Here is a 24,462-nt window from a genome sequence, read left to right on the forward strand (position 1 = left end):
TAGCTTCCTCCAAGAAATAATGGGAGAAAGAAGTCTTTCTCTCTTGATTTACTTACATACTTCTTCTTTATAGCTTGTAGATAATTCTCTTTTCACTATAGCTGCCAATAGCCTACTTAAGATTTTCAAGAAAGGCTCTTCTCTTATTTCATCCATTACATGGCTCTTACCATCCGTCCTCATTTGTCTTTATTTTAGTGGGCTCCTCATAGAAGTCTTCTTTTAAACATTTCCAAATTAGTTTATTAGAATTAGGCAAGTTATGAAAACTATAGAAATAAAAGTTTAATACATTCTGAGTAATCAGTCTGAATAATCATTTTAAAGCTGAAGAGATTAAAATGTATAATGAAGATAAAATGGTGTTTTTTTTTCCACATAGTTTACCCCTCCCTACAAGATTTGTTCAATTCTCTTGAGTCATCTGCTATCACTGTCAAGGTTAACAGAGCCCTTTATTTTTCCTCCTCTCGCAGTGGTCCCTGTGCAGGTCTGGCAGGTTCTGTACTCTCTGCCGCATCTGAGTGGGGACCAGCAGAAATCGAAGTAGCTACTTGTTGTCTCTTAGCAGGGGTAGAAACCAGAACCAGGGAATTTCCTCTGACATGTATTTTTTTAATAGTTTGTTTCATTTTAATTACTTAATTTTTGGTTCTCATAACATGCTTAATATATTAGCAAAGTGAAACATTTATTAATTTATTCTCTGACATGTATTTTTGAGCATTAATGGGCTGCACAAATTGTGGAGGTGAGAGATGCCATAGAAAGAATAGAGGTGTAGACCATCCTACCCTGTTCATCTGAGTCACTACTGGGTGCTACACCCTGCTGAAGTGGTGGTGGTTGTAACCATAAAAGATACATATACAAGATACCATGGCTGCACTAATCCTTGGTGTATGTGATAAAAATAAGTAGGATAACCTAAAACATAGCACTGTGTCTTTAATTTGATACCAAGCACATAAAGATACAGGAACAAATTATCAAAATGTTTCTAGTTATTGCTTCTACTAGGGTTCTTTTCCTTTTTTATGTATGCTTTTCTACATTTTTCCCCAGTAAACTCTAATGAACCTATGCAGCTTTTATTACCAAAAGAGTACTTGTGTATGTGCATGAGTGCGTGTGTGTGTGTGTGTGTTAGGTATGTAAACACACGTATTTAGAATGTTCGTACACATAATTGATATTTTTAAAAACTGAGTTTGCTTCCTAGTCATTTTTTTTTCTGTTGAAAGTTATTTAGTGTAATATTTTCACAATTAAGAATTGTCTATGTCTTGGGCTGGGGTTGTAGCTCAGTGGTAGAGCACTTGCCTAGCATGCATGTGGCACCAGTTTTGGTCCTCAGCACCACATAAAAATAAATAAATAAAAAATTAAGGTATTGTGCCCATCCACAACTAAGGGCCACGCATCTAGATAGACATCTGTGTCTATATCTACCTAGATGGGTGGCCCTTTGTTGACTGCTGTTTATAACGGCATGATGTTTCCTGGTGGGCATAATGATTTCGTCTTCTACAGGACCTTCTCAAAGGACTGGGGACAGTGAAGGATTCCCTTTTTGTTCTCCATGAGCTGGGAGAGCAGCTCAAGCAGCAAGTGGGTGCTTCAGCAGCCTCAGCCGTCCAGTCCGATCAGCTCTCTTTGACTCAACACCTAGGTGCCCTGGAGCAGGCTCTTTGCAAACAGCAGACCGTGCTACAGGTACAGAGCTCATGCTCAGTGTGTGTTATGAACTGGGTGGCCTACAGTGTCTGGGAATAGACACAGGAAATGGAATTTTCCACATTGATGCAGTGCCTCCCCCAGGACCAAACAGTTAAAAGAAAGCAAACTTGGAAGTTCCAATGGGGGCAGAGGAAGGTAAGGGGTTTGGTCTTGTTGCCTTCAATGTAATTTTAAAATTAGTCTAGGTAACAAACCCCTAAACCATGCTTGCCTCCATAGTATGTCCAATTAATAAATAGTAAGTGGCTTCAGTATTAATATTCATATTTAACTAAGGTTTTTGCAAGAATTGGAATTTTCTCAAATGTCTCATAATTTATTTAGAGAATAACTTCAGTTATTGGTTAATGGTATCTAGAAATAATTCTTTTTGTTAGAAAAATGACATAAATAAAGAAAAGAAAACTTAAATCATTATAACCTTGCTTTTTCAGAAATAGCATCTCATAAATGTCAATTTGATATAACAATGTGAAAAATAATTTCCAAATCCACTTACCCTTTCATGAGATTTCACTAAAAAACGAATATATTTCACTAAAATACCAATTTCTTTTGTGGAAAAAAGGCTGGAGTAGTTGACTATGAAACCTTTGCCAAGAGCTTAGACGCTCTGGAGGGCTGGATGGTGGAAGCCCAGGAAATACTGCAAGAGCAAGACCCCACCCACTCCTCTGACCTCTCCACCATCCAGGAGAGGATGGAAGAACTGAAGGTGCGTGCATCTGAGTCTTCCTCCCATATCTTCTAGTGTCTTTCCTCAGAAGCTTCAGGAAAACTCAGAACTGGTGTAGACCTATTTCCTTTCAGGGACCTAAGAGTGACGCTTTTGAAGCAGCACGTGTCATTTCAAAGCTCAGGTGAAATTGCATTCTATCCAGAAAGAGCCCAGGCAACTTTTGGGTCTCTTACTGCCTGGATGGTTTTGAGCAATTTATTTAGGTTTTTGTCTCTTTCTTTACTCGTTTGTAAAGAGGGAATAGCAAGGGTACTTAGCTCCTGGGTTTGTTTTGAGTTTAAAATGTGTGATTTCTTATAAAGCTATTACAACAATGTTTGATTCATGGTAAGAATTCAATACATGTTAACTATGCTGTTATAACCATCATTATTATTAAATAGTGAAGCAATAAACAAATAAATTAAATATAGAAGAGTAGGAATAAACCTTTTCAGTGTGATTTTCATCCTTTGTCACTTCTACTGAGAATTGCATATGAGTTAAATAAATCATGTGAATAATAAACCAACCTATTAACACCCAAAAAAGGGTAATGAGTAGTTAGGTAGCATAACAGCCATAGTGGTGTAAGCTGATGAGATTCAGCTTTTCCTTATTTGCACCTCTGGAGATTGCAGGCAAGTAAGTGGTCTAGAAGGCCAAAGACCAGCTTCTTCCTGAAATCAGAAATTCACTTTGTGCCTTAAAAACACTGGTGCCTTTTCTGACACTGGTGCTGAAGTTGCCTTTCAATCTTGTTTGCAGGGACAAATGTTAAAATTCAGCAGCATGGCTCCAGATTTAGACCGTCTAAATGAACTGGGATATAGGCTACCGCTGAATGATAAGGAAATCAAAAGGATGCAAAATCTGAACCGCCACTGGTCTCAGAACTCCTCTCAGACTACAGAAAGATTCAGGTAAACGAGGTATTTTGGTCTCCCCAGTTGGCTTAATGCGTTTTGTTAAAGGAAGAAGCTTATGTTGCTGTAACAAAATAACTATAGACAGGGTAACTTAGAAAGAAAAGAAATGTATTCTTTCACAGTTCTGGAGTCTGGGAAGTTCCAGATCAAGGTGCCAGTAGGTTTGGTTTTCTAGTGAGCTACTTTCTTTAAGATGGTACCTTCTTGCTGCATCCTCCAGAGAGGCAGGATGCTGCATCCTCAAATGGGGGAAAGGCCAAGAGAGCCAAAGGCAGCCTGGAGACTCCTTTTAAGGGTTTTACCATCACTCACAAAGGGGAAGTCCTCATGGCCTAAATTTTGGAGGGGACACATCGAAACCAAAGCCCTAATCTGTCAGCCCAATAAAAGTTTATGATTTGTGTGTATTTACAAATTTCAGGTTATTCTATTAGTTTTGAAAAACTTGAATACTAAATGTGGGAAACTCAGATTGTAAAGTGGTTTTTCATAAACAGGAAAAAAAACTTCTAAAGTAAAAATATATTTGAGGGACATGCAAAATTTTCATTATTTTTAAAATGTAATATTTTAAACTGTTACTTTTTTCAATCTTTCTTTTTTTTAAAATTTTGCTACACAGCATGAAAGCTATGCACTAGATTCAGTTAGAATTGGAGACAGGGAATATTTAATCTAGTTTTATATGTTAGAGGTATAAGAATAAAGAGCAAAATAACTATTCTTACATATCCTTCATTCTGTCAGTAAGTTGCAGTCATTTTTACTACAACATCAGACTTTCTTGGAAAAATGTGAAACATGGATGGAATTCTTGGTCCAAACGGAACAAAAGTTAGCAGTAGAGATTTCAGGCAACTATCAGCATCTATTGGAACAGCAGAGAGCACATGAGGTGGGTAATGCCAGTAGTTTGGTGGGTACCAAGATGTTCTTGGCTTTTGGAAGATGCTACTAACTTCCACCTGGAGAAAATGAGTTTTTTCTGTCACATGCATCATTTTTGCAAGCTTGAATTTTAATATCTTTTTTTAATGGGATAATTGTTTCATTTTTTAATGTTATTAAGATTTTTTTATTGTTTCTTTTTAGTTATACATGTCAGTAGGATCCATTTTGATATAATTGTACAAGCATGGAATATGTCTTACTCTAATTAGAACCCTTGTTGTTGTGGGATTCTCTGTGGTGTTTTCATATATATATGAAAAGTATGTCAGATTCCTTCCACTGCCTTTTCTTTTTCTATCCTTTCTCTATTTCCTCTATTCCCCATGTCTAATCTACTGAATCTTTATTCTTCCCCACCCTGCTCCTTATTGTGGGTTAGCTTCCACATAACAGAGAAAACATTTGACCTTTGGTTTCTTAGGACTGGCTTATTTCATTGGACATGATAGTTTCCAGACCCATTCATTTGCTGGCAAAGTCATAAAGTCATTCTTCTTAATGGTTGAATAATAGTCCATTGTGTATATATACCACATTTTCTTTATCCATTCATCTGTTGATGGGCATCTAGGTTGATTCCATAGCTTACCTATTGTGAATTGGGCTGCCATACACTTTGATATGGCTGTGTCACTGTAGTATGCTGATTTTAACACCTTTGGATATATACCAAGTAGTGGGCCAGCTGGGTCAAGTGGTGTTCCATTCCCAGGTTTCTGGTGACTCCATAATGCTTTCCAGATTGGTTGTACCAATATGCAATCCAACCAACAATGTTTGACTATTCCCTTTCCCCCATATCCTTGCCAACATTTGTTGTTACTTGTAATCTTGATAATTGCCATTCTGGTTAGAGTGAGGTGTAGTTTTAATTTGAATTTCTCTAATTGCTGTTGACAAAAAAAAAAAAAAAAGTGATCCGGTTCTCTGCTCCAAAGCTGTTTGTAGATATATGTCAAGCATCAATACTTTGTAATGCATAGTGCTAGAGTTGTGCTTAAGGCTACATATTGGAGATAGAGCTGGAGAGGAAAAGGAGTGCAGAAAGCCACACAGTTTTCCAACTGCATTGTAGACTGCATACCATTGCCAAGGCTAACTGCTTAAGAGAATATGCTTGAGCAAAAAGTTTGGGGCCGGTGAAAATCTTATGTTCTTTAAAAAACATATTAATTTTATAGCAAGACACCAATCTGTCAAATATCTCCAAGCATATCTCTTAATCGAACTGTATTATAATTATTTCTCAAGAAATAAGGAGAAAGAACTACATACAAATAGTATATTAATTAATTTGCCAACTCTAACCCTATTTTGATATGTATTGGTGTTTGTCCAATACATGCTCATAGAAGGATGGGACATACCTAAGAACTGAGAGAAACTTGTTTTTAAAAAGAATAAAATGAATTTTAAAATGTTTTGCTGGAATTCTAAAAATAGAAAATTTAAAGGTAGATATTTTCAAATCCAGTTTTACTGAGCTGACAGATGAGGACATAAAAGTCATGGATCAAAACTACAGTGAGACACCATTTTTCACCCACTAGGATGGCTAAAATGAAAATCATGACAAATATTGGTGAAGTTGCAGAGACATTGCAGTCCATGTGCATTGTTGATGGGACTGTAATGTGGTGAAACTGTTTTGGAAAACAGAGGATCATTTCTCAAAATGCTAAACACAGAATTGCCTTATAACCCAGTAATGCCATCCCTAAGTATATCCCGCACAAAACCTGGACAAGTGTATGTTCATAGCAGTACCTTCATAATAGACAAAGTAGAAAAAAACCCAAAGTCCATCAACAGATGAGTGTGTAAATAAAATGTAAGCACTCTTCAGCGATATTGCAACGTGGATGAACCGAGAAAACGTCACGTGCAAGAAGCCAGTCACAAAAGGCAACATGTTACTTGGCTCAATTTATATGAATTATCCAGAGTAAGCAACTGATAGAGATGTGAAGTAGATTAGTGGTTGCTCAGAGCTGGGAATTGGGAGGAAATGGGGTCTGATTTCTAATGAGGACAGAATTTCTTTGGGGATGATAAAAACATTCTAAAATTGATCATGGAGATGGTGGCACAAGTCTAGAATATAATAAAAGTTATTAAACTGGACATTTTAAATGTGCAGATTTTATGACATGTGAATAATATCTCAACCAAACTATTTAAAAACAGTGGAAATAATTTGAAAGACGTTTCTATTGATTTAATAATGAAATAGTTTTATTAAACTAATTAATTTGAAAAACATTTCAGAAAGACCAGAACACAAATTATTCATCAACTTACCTTATTGAGGGATTTAAAGAGAAAGAAGGGAAACCTAAATCTACTTTTAGTCATTAAGTTTATTCCAAAAACCAAACTTTAAGCCTACTTTAATGGTCTAAAAATAAATATTCCTACATGTCAGGATTTCACACTCATCGTGATTCAGCTGGAGATATTTTCCATAGTCTTGCTATACCCAGTGCATTTGAAAGGTTATCAGAAAACCGGTCACTAAAATTAGGAACTCTAAAAGTATGCTCTTCTTTTTTAAAATTATAGTTGTTTCAAGCCGAGATGTTCAGCCGTCAGCAGATTTTACACTCAATCATTATTGATGGGCAACGTCTTCTAGAACAAGGTCAAGTTGATGACAGGTAGGATCTTTGATAACTTATTATGAAGAAAGCTTCCAGTAAATTAGTCATTTTCCTTTTAATGAGCAGATTAGAGGGCACATAGCCAATCTTCTCAAGGCAATTGTACTATCGTGGAGTCTCAGTAATTGGAGGGAAGGCTTGTCTGAATCTCTGAAATGAGTGAGTATTGAATCCTTTTAGAGAACAGCTATTATATGATATGAAGGACATAGAGTAATTGGAAATCACCTAGCCAACCTTCGCTAGTCATCTGTAGAGACTGGAATTAATGAATAGATCAGAATGAATTGTATCAATGGTTCATAAACAGATGCTTCTAATATTCTCATGCAATTATCGAAATTGTATTCCTAAAAGGAGGATAGATATCACTAGTCCATCTTTCTTACTCGGAGATGAAAAACCTGAGACCCACAAATGTGGACTGATTTGACCAAGGTCACAAAACCAAGGAGCAGCAGACTCTGGCTTTATGCTCCTGGGTCTAGTTTGTAGTCTGCACAGCCAGCCTTCCCAGGCCACAAAACTTCCTCCATGTTTGAAAATGATTTGTCACCATAAATCTGATTACATTCTACCTGAAATACTTCTTCCTCTTCATTTACATGACAAATTATCTCTTTAATAAAAATTCAGAGGTAAAAACATAGCTTCTCTTCCAATTTACAGCATGTGAATTGGTAATTCTGTGCAGTATTTTCATTTCCTAGGAACAATATTTTATTTATCTTATCGACTTTCCATGGTGATATTTGGAGAATTAAACTCATTTGTTTTATTATATGCATACATCTTTCCCATAGTTAGGACCAGTAGTTGTGATTATACTTAACTTTGTGTATTTAAAAAAAAAAAAACAGAAAATGAATCATTTTATTGTGGAAGGTTTTTTTTTTTTAATGTTTTGGAAGTAATTTCCGTTTTTAAGTGGTTATTTCTTTGGATGTACATAAAAGATTTTCATAGTTAAGGTTGGAACAACAAAACATGATACCATATTATTCTTTCCTAAGCAGGCCAAACTTAAATGCAAGGTTTACTGAGAATTTAAGACCTTCAAAATAAAACAAACTCAAATGCAATTAACTTTTAGCTTTTGCTTTATCATATTTTAGCCAACTTTTTAACAGTATTATAAACATTCAAGTCATTATGTTAAATACAATTTACAATTCCCCTATAAGCCAACATCTATTAAATTTTAAATGCTAACATTTAGGGGAAAAACAACAACAGAGAGAAGAAAATTGGAAGATAAGAATTTTGATAGTTGCAATTAAAAAAAGAACCATCAGATTAGAACCTGCTGACAATAGGAAGGTTCCAGATGACAAATGTACGTGACTCTCAAAGTTCATTTATGGTCTCTGTTGTTTAGAGCTTAAGCAGTGGGGAGATGTGCTCTAAGTGGTTTCTTGTGCTGACAGGTAGCTTAGGGCCACCGGGCTACACAGGGAGGATAGAGCCCCATAGAGATCCTGGGTGGTTACCTGGCACAAAGCAACACACACATGAACCATTCCACATTCCATGATGTTCTCATTCTGATTTGACAGATGTTATAAATGTTAAGGAAGTATCATGAAGTTAATTTGCACATTTGGATTTGACTGTGCTTGATTTGACAGATGACTTCTGTTTTTGAAAGGAAATTCATATATATAATCTATACATAATACACACACACACACACACACACACACACACACACACACACACATATATATAATATCCCCCGCTTTGCTCTATTCCTCTCCACTCACACACTCAGGAAGAGAGTGACAATGCCTTGTCATAGATTTTTCGACCTGTACTGAGACATGGAAACACCATTTACCTACACCAATAGTCTAATTTTGAAAATTATTTTCAGTAGACCCCATAGCAGATCTTGGCATAATATTTTAAAATTGATTTGTTTGTTTGTTTTTATGATACTGGGGATTGGTCTAGGTGTTTTGCACATGCTAATCAAACACTACCACTGAGCTACATTTGTGCTCTACCTCAGCACTTTTTTAAGTTACCCTGGCTGGCCTTGAACTTTTGATTCTCCTGTGTCAGCCTTCTGAATAGCTAGGACTAATGGCATGTACTACTGCACCCGGCCATAGCATCTATTTTAAATCCTTTGCCTTAGATCACTTCTCAGGGCTTGCAGTCATTGAGAAGGTATGCTCCCTCTGTTATGTGGCTACATCCAATAGAACAGTCTTTTCACCGTGTAATCACCTCTTCTCCAGGGATGAGTTCAACCTGAAGTTGACCCTCCTCAGTAATCAGTGGCAGGGAGTGATTCGCAGAGCCCAGCAGAGGCGGGGGATCATCGACAGCCAGATTCGCCAGTGGCAACGCTACAGGGAGATGGCAGAGAAGCTCCGTAAATGGTTGGTGGAGGTGTCCTATCTGCCCGTGAGTGGCCTTGGAAGCATCCCCGTGCCACTGCAACAAGTCAGGACCCTCTTTGATGAAGTGCAGGTAGGATGCAGAACACACTATTCTCCAGCCTCTTCTGCATTTCCAACTTGACCTTAGCCTCAGGGCTTCAGAGGTACCCTGGAGTGACAGGGGAATTAGAGTCAATATTATTCTCAAATGTGAACTGAAAATGCAAAGTGATTGCCCTGCAGACGTCTGAATGGTAGGGTCAGAGTAAACCTCAGCCTCTCCCAGAGCCTCTTCTACTCCACACACCAAAGCTCACAGCAGCTCCCTGCAGCCCAGCTAGAATGTGTTGATTATGTCTGTTTTACTCGTGAGCAATTTAAACATGTAATGCCAGCACTCCAGAGAAGGCTCTGTCCTTGAGTTCTTTGTCCCTGCCCAACCAGCTCCTTACTTTCACTAGCCTGAGATCTGGGGCTATGGCATCTGAGACAGATACCTCCCAGCACTCTCACCCATCCTTCCCCCTTGATTCATGGGCTCTCTTCCTTTCAAGGTCACTGTTCTGTGGTTCTCCTTTTCCAAATGTCTTTGAAAGAACTCATCTACAGATAGGGCTTCAACTACTCACTACCAGCAAAAAAGGAGCAAATTGGTATCTTCTGGTCACATTTCACCTGCTATGGTTTCAACTCCTGTATCTGGCCACATTTTAGATTGATATCTGTGCATTTCAGCGGTAACAACTCTGTGTCCCTCAACAGAGTTTGTGATCTCTGAAACAACATTCTTTGTTTCCCATGTCCAGTGTAGGAAAATGTTATCACCAGGGATCTGGTCTATCAGTCCAGGACCCCTAGTGTCATTGTAGAGCTGTACCCCTCCTTGTCTGTTGCTCCCCATATAAATCTGCTGCACGTCTTCATCCTCATGGCCACTGCCTTGAATAAGGCATTCATGACTTCTCACCTGAATGGACAGTAGCTTTCTTACCTGTCTCAGCATATCCAGTACGCACCCCTCTTCCATCCCACTTTCCACCCTGCTTCTGAATGCTTTTATTAAAACCTTAATTCAAACACATTACTCACCTCCTTAATATTCTTCTGTGGCCACAGTTCTTTTTACTCTAAAAGAACAAATTTCTGTGCTGCAAGATGTAGTCTTGCCTCATCTTTGACCATTCTGTTAACATGCACCCCATACTCCAGCCACTGAAAAACTACATCCTGTTTTCCTGGACAGTGGACATGCGCATCCTCAGTTCCCTGAGGGAAGGTGTTCTCTCCTCTGCTTCTGCTTCGACTCATCACTTAATAAGATTGCCTTCACGTGTCTTCCAAGAAGTCCCAAGCCACTTCACCACTTGGGGGAAGCTATGCTGTGCCTGCCATGCTCTATGTTCTTGGCACACCAGTTTGATAAAGCAAATCTCATATTATATCCTGACTGTATTTGACTTCAGGGTAGAAAGGAAGCCTTTCCCTGTTGTGTTCTCATTCATTATACGTGGTTCATTCCTGCACAAAGTACCATCTCAACAAATGCTTGCTGGATGAAAGAGGGCAGGCTGCATATGCTAACATGCGGGGCCACTATGAATACTGATAGTAGGAAAAGGATGAAGAAGAGTCGAAAAAGTAAAAAGTGACCCTTCCTTTCAGTTCAAAGAAAAGGTGTTCCTGCGACAACAAGGGAGCTACATCCTGACGGTGGAGGCTGGCAAGCAGCTCCTGCTGACTGCAGACAGCGCAGCCGAGGCCGCCTTGCAAGCTGAACTCACTGAAATCCAAGAGAAATGGAGATTGGCCAGCATGCACCTGGAGGAGCAGAAGAAAAAACTGGCTTTCTTGCTGAAAGTAGGTTCAATTTAAAAGGGCCTTTTAATAGTTGTACTGTTTTCTCCAATTGTTTTCCTTGCAAATCAGGTATTCAAAGATCATTGAGCAATACCTGCAGGATTTTGAGCCTGTGCGTTTTATTTAAGACTTTGCCCTATCTTGCAGGAACTGGACAAGTTTCTCCATTTTCAGCATTTCATTTTTCAGGACAATCCCCCAACAACGTAATTGAAACTGGAAGAGGTCTGTCCATGCTATGAATTCTGATTAATGGCCATTGCTAAGGCTTAGCCATGAGATGACTTTATAAAATTAGACAGAAATTCAAAGCATTGGTTCCACTCCCTAACCTCAAACTCCAAAATGGTTCTCAAGACTGATATCTCTTATTTTATAGCAGGGGAAAACCAACCCAAAATGATACTCTGAAGTTGGCTTAGTTTACCAAAGAAGGTTGCTGGGCAATAAAATCTCCAGGAGGAATATGAAGCCCTTAGTTGGATACACACTGCATACTATCACTTAGGAAGTTGAAGGGAGCTTGGATTGGGCTACACCTGCCCCAAGAAATTTTCACCCTTATTTTCAAATTCCAGGTATAAAACATAATTAAATCAGGAGCTTAAAAAGGGCATGTGCCCTAAACCTGGGTAAAACCAAGTTAAAACCATAGTAAACCAAGTAATCTGGTTACTGGAATCTTTCCAATCCCCGGACAAGTGGTATATTACCTGGTACATATTGAGCACTAAATATATAACAGTAATTAGCATTGTTTATGTCATAATTTAAAAAAGTGAACACAGTAAATGCTAAATTATATAGGTTGATAATCACCAATAATTCAATGAGATTATCTATTAAAGTGACTTGTCACTTTTTTGGATCAAAGGTAATAACTAAAGTTAATGGAGCAGATTTTGCTCTTTTATTGTTTAAAGTCCACACACCCATTTGATTTGTTCTACTGAATTTTAGTTAATGATATATTACCTTCTGAGTGGGAAATAAGCAATCAAAAATACCCCTAGGCATCTATAAGTCACTATTATTTGCATACAGTGCAATTCATCGGTAATATAATATGCCAAATTCATCTTGCTTTCAGGAAAGGATTTAAAACATTGTAACTCGCTCTGTAAGAGAACATGTTAATCATATATTATTCTTTATTTGTGATGTGATTTTTGGAGACATTCCTGAGATTTAATGAGGCATGGTATCTGAGTCACTGCCTTTGCCGAAGACAAGTCTGTCTGCTGGTTGGTGTATAAAACATCCGAATTAATAGATGCTTACAGACCACAGCATTAAGCTATTACCTTAGAATTCATAGAGCAAACAGACTTGATTATAGCTTCACAGTCTAAGTCATTCTTGGAAAGGGAGAAATCCCTGTTCTTCTCTTGTTAAAGCTTGTTATATTTTGAATCATTTACTTCCTTCTATCTGTTTAAGAAAGTATTATAAAACTAAATTTTAATGTTTTTGGAGCTTCATTTCAGGATATCTTTGCACCACAGCTATAATACTTATCTATTTTTAGTTCTCAATCTAATGCTCCAAGTATGTATGTCAAAAATAGTCATTATAATTCCATATTCTACATAGTCACTTGCTTTACCGATGCCTCAAAGTATTTTCACAAGAATGAGTTGTCCTTGTTTCTGTGAGATCAATGAATAATTACTGACTGCATTCTTATAGATTTGGGGATGTGTGCTGATTTAAATGAGGAAGTTTTGTTCATTTTAAGCAGGAAGAGGACCTGTCTACCCTCACTATGCTGGTTATAGGGATGAGAGAATATGATTATACACTCTAGGAAGTTTAAAGAGAAATGAGAATGTGGGACCAAACCTTTGGTTCGGTTAAAAGCAAAAGACACTTTGGGTAGGAATTACTTTGGTCCTTACTTTTTGTGTCAGTAAAACAAAACAAAAGACATTTGTAGTGATAGACGGTTGTGGTTGTAGTCACAGTTATACCTGTGGGTTGTCATTGCAAAGGATAAATAAATCAGGTGTCAGGAGAGAAGACAGGAAGAATTCTAGGAAGGAAAGACTGGGCTGTGTTGGACAACATAGAGGAGACTTGTTTAGTTGGACTTACTTTTCCATGGCATTGAGATACCAAATAAGAGTTAACTTGTAGATATGGTGCTATAAATATCCGTCTCCATTGTGGAGATTTCATTTTTTTCTTAGTTTTTAATTACTCCTTCCACTCTTTTCCTTAGTTTTTAAATTACAAAAGAAATACATGTGTCATAAAATTTCACATAATAATTGAGGTATATAGAGTACAAAATGAAATTCCCCTTGAACCACCATTCAAATTGTCTATCTCTGCCAAGAGGGAGCCATTGCCACCAGTTTGTTGTGTAACATTTGAAAACAAAGCCACACAATGCCTGTTTTCTTTTGTCAGCCCGTGGAGACCCCCAGGTTCTATGCTGCCATGCTCTACCACTCAGGGAGCACTTACCACTACGTGGCATGCTGGATACATATTTCTTAAAGTGTGCCTTAGCTCTCTTCCCCCACTTCTTGTTTGTGTGGACTTTTACGTTCTATACAACCCTTTGCTACCTGCTTTATCAGTAACAAGATAAAGCCAGTCAAAGACTCTGCCCATCACTGTTGTATTTCCACTTCTTTGACAGCTCATACCCATGTGGCTCATACCATTAATGAATTTAATCAGACTCAGGGTTACATTGTTTTTACATTCGCTCTCTCTCCTCTTACTCCTATGTGTTTTTATAGCCTCTTTTTTTAATCCCCTGTAATGTATTGGGGAGAGCATGGGCGTTGAATGCAGTTATGGATGAAGTGAGCTGAAAGGCACATTGCCGCATCATACCCCTGCCTCTGCAGACAGATTTGGATTCAGATAACATTGCTGAGTATTCATGATTCTCTGGGTGTTGTGTTTGTTAACACCCATTGCTTATTTTAATTCTCTGACAATTATAGTTTGTATTATTTCCATTTTCATTGGGAAACATGAGACACAGGCTTATCAGCTTACTAAAGTCATGCAGTTAAAAGGTAACAGAGTCAGAGTTGGACTCAACTCTCAGGATGACCGCATGCTGCCCGTGGTGGCAAAGGGTGTGGACTCCCCTTCTCACTGTTGTTCATCAATGTGACTTTAATTCTTTCTCTGTAATTAAAAAGTGTTTCTTTCTTGTTTTCTAATTGATTTCCAAAACAAAACAAAAAACATACCAGGCACAGTGGTGCATGCCTGTAATCCCAGCAGCTTGGGAGGCTGAGACAGGAGGATCGTGAGTTCAAAGACAGCCTCAGCAATGGCGAGGCACTAAACAACTCAATGAGACCTTGTCTCTAAATAAAATACAAAAAATAGGGCTGGGGCTAGGGCTCAGTGGTTGAATGCCCCAGCTCAATCCCCAGTACCCCTTCCCACCAAAATAAACTGACATGCAATTTCTTTTGCTTCCATTATAGGACTGGGAAAAATGTGAAAAAGGAATTGCTGATTCCTTGGAGAAACTGCGAACATTCAAAAAGAAGCTTTCCCAGCCTCTACCGGATCATCATGAGGAGCTTCATGCAGAGCAAATGCGGTGCAAGGTGAATTACTGGATGGAGATAATCCCTGTCACCCATCTTCTGCCTGTGCAGGGATAACGCCTGCAGAAGAATAATCCCATCAATCTTCTCTGGCTGTCTGCATGCATATGCAAAATCCCAGGGGACTGCAATAAGACAAATAGCTCCTAAGTGATACTTGCTTAGCTCACTTATTGCAGTGAGTGAAAGTTTATGAATTAACCTGCTGAAGCAAATGAAAATTAAACACAAACATTAAAGATATTTAAAAGCCAGGTCAAGAGCAATAAAAGCAATCTTTCTACAGCATCCACACTGAGGGATCATTTTAGCCAGAGTCTACTTTACAGAAAGCATTGGCAGCCTGGACAATCTGTTGTCTATGGCTTGCAGAAGAACATGCCCTCCCCTCCAGACTCTTCTGCAAAGAAAGCAGGAAAAATTGCTAACCTCAGTTGACCAGGAGTCACCCAATCCTTATTACTCAGGGCTCTAACTACTTAAAGATTATGATCAATGCTTTAAATCATGCTTGAAAGCAAATTGGTAGCTAATACAGACCACTCCCTGCATGATGAAGTCATGAATACGTACATGATTTAGTGGCTGTAGGATTCATCCCATTTACACCTTCTTAGCCCAGTAAAGCTCGAGACTGGTCCTCAGCTGAGCAATGTACCCATCAGATCAAAAGTACTAATACTTTTTTTTTTCAAATTATACATGTCCTCATGTTCTCTAATTATTTGTAAATTATGGCTGTAGTGTAATTCTAGTAAAATTTTACATATACGGAAGTGATATGGATTTTAATTGGAAGTTCTCTGCCTCACTTTGATTAAGAAATAGAAATGTTGCATTTTTAATTTACCGGAACAGTTTGATCCTTCAAGCCAAGAGATTATTAAGTCTAGAAATCTTGATAAGTGTGGATGTAAGAGTTTTTCCTTCATACTAAAATTCCAAAGATATTCTTTGAGACATGAAAAGGCAGTTAGGAAAAAAATTGAAGGTGGTACGCTTCACATCTCAAATGGCAAGTGAATGAAATATTATTTTGAGGTGTGATGTTCAGAAGTTTGTGAAGATGACAAAGGTAAACAGTTATTTTTAAGCCTGTGATTATAAATTTACCAAAAAACTATTAAATACAGATTCTGTTAAGTAAGAATGGACACTGATTAGGCTCCTCTGTGTGCCAGTGACCTCATGAGTGATGTTTCAGTTGGTCTGAACACAAGTCAGGAGGACATTCTGTTATTGCCTTTTTGCAGATGAGAAAACAGAGGCTTCTAGGAACTAAGTAAGTCTCCGAGTTGATGCATTTAAAGGCTGTACTTTTCCCACACTGACTCGCCTCATGGAGAATGTTCAAAGCAGTGGGTCCTGATGTTAGTGTTGTTTGTTTTTTCAATCTCTTCACCAAATCTGCTGTTTGGATTGAGGACCAGGAACTGGCATAAAATGAGCAAAATCTTTACATTGGTATAACAATTTAACATCTCCAAAGGTGTAAATGTTGCATTTTTAAATGTTGCATTTTTAATTTACCGGAACAGTTTGATCCTTCAGCCAGATGCTGTTTCTAAGGAGTCTCATTTTTTCATCTCCCCAAATACTGGACACATACTCTGCTTTTGAGTTTGTAGATTCAAAGGATGCCTTTCAATCTGGCTCTCTGCTCCTCTTCCCCAAACAACCTTAGCAGCAAAACAAAGCAATTACTTGGAAAATCAGGCTAAAACCTTGTTTGCCTAAATTGCCTGGAAAGTCAGCCTCAGACAGTATTGTTAATTACTTTTGCCTTTGAAAACTTGTCTCCTGTGTGAAGAGACAAAAAGGAGAAGGAACCAACCATGTGAAATTTTCTATTCATACGCTAAATTAGCTGGATTCTAAAGGCAACAACTGGCAGGGAACAAGAGTTATACAAATTGCAAAATCAGCCATCCATCAAAGTATTGCAAAAGTTAATGTCAACTCTTACAAATATTGTTATAAGATTTTTTTCTCCTTAAATCATTTCCCAAAAGAACAGGGTACATAATCTTTTTCAGTGACTTAAATAAATTTCTGATCCTACAGAAAATGTATTCAGGGAATTATTTTTAATTTAGTAATAATAGTTCTCCACCGTTATCTTGTAAGTATACATCACAGAACATAGCAACTCATAGTGTATGAAAATGAAAATATTTCATTAGTGTGATCAGTAACTTAGGACAAAAAGAAAGTATGGGTTATGTGTTTATGACGTCAGTTTAAAGTTCAATGCAGTGCTGAAACATCAGTTAGGAGAAGCCATCAAAGAAAAAACAAGATCGTTGAGGTGGTAAATAGATGTTAGAAAGATTCTGTAAGCAAGTCTGGTATCAGAAGAACTTGGCAATTGATCAGATTATGTAGGAAGAAAATGAAACAGATCCGACGTTAGAGAATGGAAATGGAATTTTATCTGGAAGGATTTCAAATGATGTGAGAAATTGTTGACAGTAGATGACAAGATAACTATTAGAGAAAAATTCTAATAAGTAAGAATGGGCATTTATTAGGCCCATTTTTTCAAGAATCCTTTTCAAGAACTTCTTTTTTAATCTAGGAATTAGAAAGTGCCGTTGGGAGCTGGACGGATGACTTGGCAGAACTGACATTGCTGAGGGGCTCCCTGTCTGCCTACATCAGTGCTGACGACATCTCCATTCTTAATGAGCGCATAGAGCTCCTGCAGAGGCAGTGGGAAGAACTGTGCCACCAGGTAAGACCAGTGCCATACGTGGAAAGTGACCATTGTGATGGAAAGCAGGGAGGTGATTCAGTGGCAGGTGGCTTGACCAGGTTTGGACCCACCCATAGCTTATGGTACCAGCTAAAGAAGAACCCTGTGGTTATTGCCAGAACATTCCAGACCAAGACAACTATGTCTTACCATTGTATCTTTGATGCATCTAAACTGGATTCTCTCCACTCCTTTCATTGGCTGGTGTAGTATTTTTAAGAGGAAGTGCAAAGCTGTGGTTGACAGATGTGATTATTTTGCTAGGTAGATACTAGTGGCATCTTATATGTTTTAAGCACATGAAAAAGTATTGTTTTATTTGCAATTGCAGCTAACACTCCAGAGCTAGTTCTGTTATGGAATATTTATTGTTACTCTCATCCTAGTTGTTTCCTGGTAATTAAAGGGTGTGTGGCATGGTTAGTCATACTTTATTCATGTTTTGAGTACCTTTCTGTGCGTGCAATACTTTAGAAGAGATCCCAGGTTGGTCTTTGAGTTGGAAATGAAAGGGAAAAGTTGGTGGAAAGGCAGTAAGAGGACACCCTGGACCAAGAGAGTATCAAATTGCAGGCTTGCAAATGAGCAGACAGCTGCCCAAGAGGCTTATGGACCTACCCTCCAAGAGGCAGGGCCCAAGTCTGTCTCTCCCCATCTGTAACTATGCCCCATGCCTAGCACATTATAGGCTATGCCACTTAATTATTCAGTTGAATTGTTCATTGCCATTATTGTGAATTTGACCAGCCGTAATAGATGTTCCCACCATCAAGCTTACAAACTTGATTTACACAAACTTTTACAAAGAAAACCATGTATAACCGGGTTAAACACAATATGTGAAAATATATAAAGATATAAATGAGCTAAGGATGACAGGGATTGAAGAGAATGAAGGAGGTGCTTCTTGGAATGGGTAAATCTTCAAGGGAGGCCTGAGATGGAGAGCGTGGAGTGAGATTGGTGTGCGGGGGACAATGGATGCAGGAGTAAGCTTGCAGCTGCAGTAGAGGCCAGAGACGCAGGCCTTAGTGGGGCATATGTAGGTGTCATCTGGTAGAGGAAAGGCTGTGGAAGGGTGGCCTCTTGGTGTCTATGCCAGCTACACTGCTCTACCATCTCTTTTCTCTCCCATCCTTCTACCTCCTCCAACTTTAGGGATGCTTATTATCCTTGTGCTCCAGGAACTACTAAACAGAGGCTCAGAGCCTCTTGGTTTATTTGACATCAAGAAGAAATATGTTCTTACAGAAACTTCCTTCTGAATGTTTAAATGAAAACCCAGAATTTTCTCATCTTGTGAACCAAAGGGGGACTCTAGGCATACATGGTAGATGTGTGAACCCTTTTCTGGTGAATATATTCTTGCAAAAAGCAGGACACAGGAGAGAGGCTTTCATCAGCCTGTCAGTGATTCACGTTCCACATGAATGTAGCTACTTTTCACAGAGCTCTGTATTCTCAGCAACCATGAGAAACCTCCATCAAGTTCCTCATAGGAAGTGGCACTATTAATCACCACACTTTATTCTTTTCTGATTTCTTCAACCCAGAAGGAATACATTTCCATAGTCACTCATCCTGTCATTTCCTGATGTAACGACCTTACCACGATGTATAAATGGAAGCTATTTTGTGGTGACAGATGATGGCAAATTTTTACAGCATGATTCCTTTACCCTTATTGAGCCTGTTCATCTATTTTTAATTTTGAGAAAAGTTTAGTACTACTTGCTGTCTTCATGTTTTTCAACATTAGACCAGATCCATTTCTGTAGCTAATGGAATCCTGCAGAGTTCTTCAGAAAGGTGACACCTCAGAGTTTGGCCGTTTCCTTGGCAAACACACATGAACATCCCTCCCTAAAAGTCTGATCATGCCACTCCTCCTGCCTAAGCTGATGATTTCTTCCCTTCTGATTTCTAGCCTGTGGTCTTTCATATTCCACAACCCTGTGGCATTGTGACATTATGCTCTGTCATTGAGATTTTCTTAGTCCTGTGAACTACCCTTTCCCTTTTGTCTGTGCTGTTCCATAGCATGGCATTTTACTTTTTTGTTTGTGATCTGAATCCAAAAGCTAAGGTGCAAAGACCTTTTCTCTGTATGGCTAATGCCCACCACAGCTGAGTGTTCACTGTGTCTGTGTGTGTCTGTGCAATATAGCAGTAGAGGGGATGGAACCCAGGACCTCGCGCTAGTGAGGCTACTGCTCTGCCAGTGGACTATGTCCCCAACCCTATACATTCTTTTTTTTTTTAATTTTATTTTAGTTGTAAGATGGATGCTATCACTGAGCCACACCCCAGCCCCCTGAGTATTAAAAAGATATAGACTCTATGTCTTTATGCTTCTGCTCCTCCAATGATAAAACAATGACACAAGTTTTAATGTTTTGGAGGTTAAGATTATGGTCATGCAATATTCTTTGATTTGGGAAAACTTGTTTAACAGTGCCATGAAAGTATTACTATTATTACTGATTCTTATACATGTAGATGTTGCAAAAATGACCACTAGATACCTAGGCAACAGTCTGTTTGAAAACACATTTTGAAAGTTGCTTTTGGTCACAGAATATGCTGTGAAGAGATTAATGCTTTGCACCCATGCATACATCAAGATGTAAAGGAGAGGAAGCTATGGAATACATAGTGTTTCCAGAAATTTCTATGTCCAAGTGTCCTGAGGACCTTGCTGTACCTCATGGTACATCAAGTTGTTTGCCAGCAGGACTCTAGTCATGGGTTTGGTCAAGGTGCCTACATGTCAGTCTTAAGGAAGGAGGTGGATGCGCTGCTAGTTCTTGAGTTGTTTCTGGTGAACTTTTGTCGAGCGCGGAAACCACAACAGGAAGTGAGCCTGTGCCTGTTGCATTGTACAAGTCAGAAACTAAGTTCGAACACAGCATTGTCCCTGCTAAGGAGCAGGTATCCTGTTCCTGTTCTTCTAAAGTAGCTGATAGGAGTCAAGAGTACCTGACAGCAGGTAAGAATGAGGAAGCCGGACTGTGAGTAAACATTGCAGCACAGAAAAAAAAAAAATGTATAAAAGAAATCTGTTTTTAAATAGACTCCCCAGGGGGTAGTCAAGCCTATGTACAGCCATGGGTGATACTTGCTTTTACTTCTGTTTCAGTTTGAAGAACGGTGTATGTGGAAATTCTAGTTGAAATATAAATTTATAACATCACTGTAATTGCTCATTTCTTTTCCCTGCAAAATGTCATCGTCAAAGTATGTGAAGCAGAAAAGGATGTACTTCCTGTTCAGCCGTCTCCTGTTCTGCAGGCAGTACAGTGTGTCTGTGCCTGTAAGAAAATGTAAATGTGTGCTGAGCTGATAACATAATTTGAGAGATTTGACTGTAACCAAGCAAAGAGATGGTAATGTTCATTTATATATGGCCTAATATTGGACTTATAAACAACAAAAACAAAAAAAACCCACTTCATTCTTCTAATGAATTTACATTTTTAACAAAATCTTTTGGCCCCCATTGGCAGCCACTGCTTATAGCCTACCTGCTGCTTCTTAAGTCTCAAGTCCATGATAAGCGGGGCAGAGGTGCTTTCATAGTGCGTGAATATACACAGACACTGAAGACACCAGTGCCTAGAAGGAAGCCAGCTAACAGCTCCGGATGCCCTGAGTCATGCACAACAGTATAGACAGAGTGAAGCAGCAGCGTGGCCAGGGCCGCCCTGTCGGCCTTCAGAATGTGCCAGTCTCTTCTGTCCGCCTGCTATTTCCTGGTTCATGGGAATGGTGCTTGGCACAGTGAAGACACACGCTTACCATAAACAATAAACATGTGATGAATCTGGGGAAGAATTAGGATTAATTTGTAAGTGAAGAGTGTAAGGCTTAGAGAAGATGAGTAACCTTTCCCACGTTATCCAGAATCGATGGAGATGGGTTCTCAGGTGCCTCTGGATGTTTGATCATAATGTTATATTGCAACCTGTAACAAAGACTCAAGCATGGCTGGACCTCTTTTACTCACTATAAACAGACTATAAACAGATGCCTCAGAGGTGTTCAGTGTCACTCTTCTGATCCCTGTAATGGGGATAAGACCACCTACCTCTCACAGTAATGGAGAATAGATTTTTCTATCATAGGATCACCCTCCCTGAAGACGTGGGTGAGGGTAGCCCCAGCTTGCTTCCTGGATGGTGGCCAACATTGGGGTGAAGCTACTCAAAGCAAGACAAGTTCACCATATGGTCAGGGGTTTCGAACCTCTTTTTTAGAAAGCAGTTACCAATTATGAAAACACAGTTTCAATTTACAACATCAGCTGAACCAGAATCTTAACTACAGCCAGGGCCCTGACTCGGGTGCTGTGTGACCCACTGGAGACCCACTGAAGAATTAGTCTGAACATCCCAGCAGATCAGAGCCACTGTCTCTCAGAGTTGGAGAGGAAAGGGGTACTGAAGGAGCATGCTCCCCAGCACCGTCCCCAGTGGGGCTTAAAGTAGGTGACATCTGCCCAAAAATTTTAACATTTTAACCTGTGGTTTTTTTTTTTTGTTTGTTTGTTTTTTTTAGCTTTTTCTACTCCCCACCCCAAGTGAGCTCATTGCCCTCTAAGCATTTCTGTATTAAACTACCTCAATGAAAACTAAATGTTCAGCTAATTATATTGATGGGGAATCCTTGATGGCTTCATCAGTGACACCCAACCCAGAGAAATATTTATTTTAAAACATCCCAAATAGCTCAAAAGATTGAATTTCTAATATTGAAATTTCAAAAACTATGGTGAGTTACAAACTCACTGTTTAGACGGGCCCTGAGAAAGGGGTCTTCGGCTTATGTCCTAACTCCCTACTCTTTTCTCAGATATAGAAACACAGACATTTGGGTTGTATGGGAGCTAAATTATCTGCCTCATCATTAACAGATTCATTTCTAGACAGGAAGCATATGGCACCTTCAAAATAGTTTTCATTTTCATCTTAGAGATTCCTTTGATGTATGTATACTATATCAAAACACACTCTACTATCATATATATCTAAAAATTAACAAAAAATAAATTAAAAAGAAAGGAGATTCCTTTAAAGCTCATAAAAAAGCAATTGAATTGATAAGCTAAAGCCAAATTTTAACAATTTTAGAGTCTAGGGTGTATATCATTGGTGCTTAGCATACACTTTGTATTTGTTTGAAAATTTCCATATTGAAATGTTGCAAAGAGAGAGAGAGAGAGAGAGAGAGAGAGAGAGAGAGAGAGAATGAATGAATCAATAGTTATGTATTTGATGCAGTAGACTCAATAATGGAATGGCTAGTATTACCGACAGGTCTTCAAACCTTACCATTCAAATCATATTTTTTTTTGGCTAATGTATAGTTTAGTTCCACTAGAAAAATTCCTTAGTAGCTCAACCTCCCCTGAGAGAACAAAAGGAGCATAAAGTGAGAGAACTTAAGAATTCTAGAATCATTCTAGACTTAGAAATGAAAACAAGTATCTATAATGTTCAAGGAACTTTTCAAACTCAATAATACACCACTTTATTTAAAAATGGGCAAAGGAATTCACGAGATAGTTCTGCAGAGAAGATATACCAGGCCAGGAATCATATGAGAAAGCTCTTACCTTCATTATCATTAGGGAACGGCACATCAAAACCACAGTGAGGTAGCACCTACCACCTGCTGGCATGGCTGTCATCAAAAGATAGATGATAACAAACTCTGGTGAGGAGATAGAAAAAGTGAGCCCTTACTGCTATGGGAATGTGAAGTGGCGTAGTTACCTTTGAAAACAATCCTGGCTGTTACCATGTGACCCAGCAATTGTATTCTTGGGTGCATACCCAAGAGAAATGAAAATGTGTCCACGTGAAGGCTTTAGCATGAAGGCTTAAAACAGCATTATCCATAGTAGACTTAGGGTGGAATCAACCCAAATGTCCTGAATCAATGAATGAACAAATAAAATGTGTTATATCCGTGCAATGGAATTTATTTAGCAATATAAAAGAATGAGGTATTGATAGCTCTGAACATGGATGAAGCTTTAAAATACAAGCAAAAAAGCCAGTTATAAATATCCACTTACTGTATGATTTGACTTACAAGAAATGTCCCCAATAGGCAAATCCCCAGAGGCAAAAAGTAGATTTGAGTTGGAAGGTGCATGGGGAGAAAAAGGGGAGTGACTTGTGATGACTACAGGGTTTGTGGGGGGCTGTGCATTGATTTGGGATGATGCTTCTGCAACTCCGTTAGTAAACACCACTCGGTGTATACCTGAAGCAGATGGATTGCATGATGTGTGAATTCTACCTCAGTCAAGCTGTTATGCTGAGGGGGAAAAAAAAGACAAAAACAAAAAACTAAAAATGTTGAAAAGAGTAGAGAAATAGAGGAACTTGCCCCAAGTGGAGTTGCCAGGGTGAAGCTGAACAGAGACACGTGTTCCTCTTCAGGCTCCTCCCAGGTCCCCTCAGCTCCTCTCACCTGATACCTGAGGCTCTTCTTCCCTCTTTCTTTCCTTCCATTTTCCCCTTCCTTCCCTACTTACACTTTTTTTTTTTCTTTCTTTTTTCTTCCTTCTTTCTCCCATCTTTTCTCTTCCCTTCTTTCCCTCTTCTTTTTGGTCCTTCTGCTTTAGTTCTCTGTACCTACTGGTCATCTGTCAGACCTAAGCTGAGCCAGCTGTGCAAAGTTGAACCTTTAACAGGTCAGTGTGCAGGGCACCTTCAGAAAAGAAACCCAGGGCTCAGCATCTCCCACCTGTGGTGGACCACCAATCCTGAATTTCAGGAACAGTGGCCTACAGGGCGCACAGCGGTGGGCTGAGCCCAGGCACCTGGTCAATGCTGCTCCCTGGGGTGTGACTCCCCCCTCCTTATCCTTTG

The 24,462-nt window shown here is 38.9% G+C and overlaps 1 protein-coding gene across 2 annotated transcripts in view; it reads left to right on the forward strand.

Moving 5' to 3' along the window:
• The window catches only part of Syne1 (spectrin repeat containing nuclear envelope protein 1), a 419,401-nt gene that overhangs the window by 346,792 nt on the left and 48,147 nt on the right, over positions 1-24,462 (forward strand). For both annotated transcript variants that reach the window (XM_077802046.1, XM_026399944.2), the window contains 9 exons: positions 1,534-1,716; positions 2,309-2,455; positions 3,227-3,381; positions 4,135-4,282; positions 6,901-6,995; positions 9,242-9,476; positions 11,048-11,242; positions 14,701-14,826; positions 17,405-17,560. In XM_077802046.1, the coding sequence (XP_077658172.1) occupies positions 1,534-1,716; positions 2,309-2,455; positions 3,227-3,381; positions 4,135-4,282; positions 6,901-6,995; positions 9,242-9,476; positions 11,048-11,242; positions 14,701-14,826; positions 17,405-17,560 (1,440 nt within the window). The remainder of the gene's footprint in view (positions 1-1,533; positions 1,717-2,308; positions 2,456-3,226; positions 3,382-4,134; positions 4,283-6,900; positions 6,996-9,241; positions 9,477-11,047; positions 11,243-14,700; positions 14,827-17,404; positions 17,561-24,462) is intronic.

This window comes from Urocitellus parryii, chromosome 8 (genome assembly GCF_045843805.1).
Source record: "Urocitellus parryii isolate mUroPar1 chromosome 8, mUroPar1.hap1, whole genome shotgun sequence".
Lineage (NCBI taxonomy): Eukaryota > Metazoa > Chordata > Mammalia > Rodentia > Sciuridae > Urocitellus > Urocitellus parryii.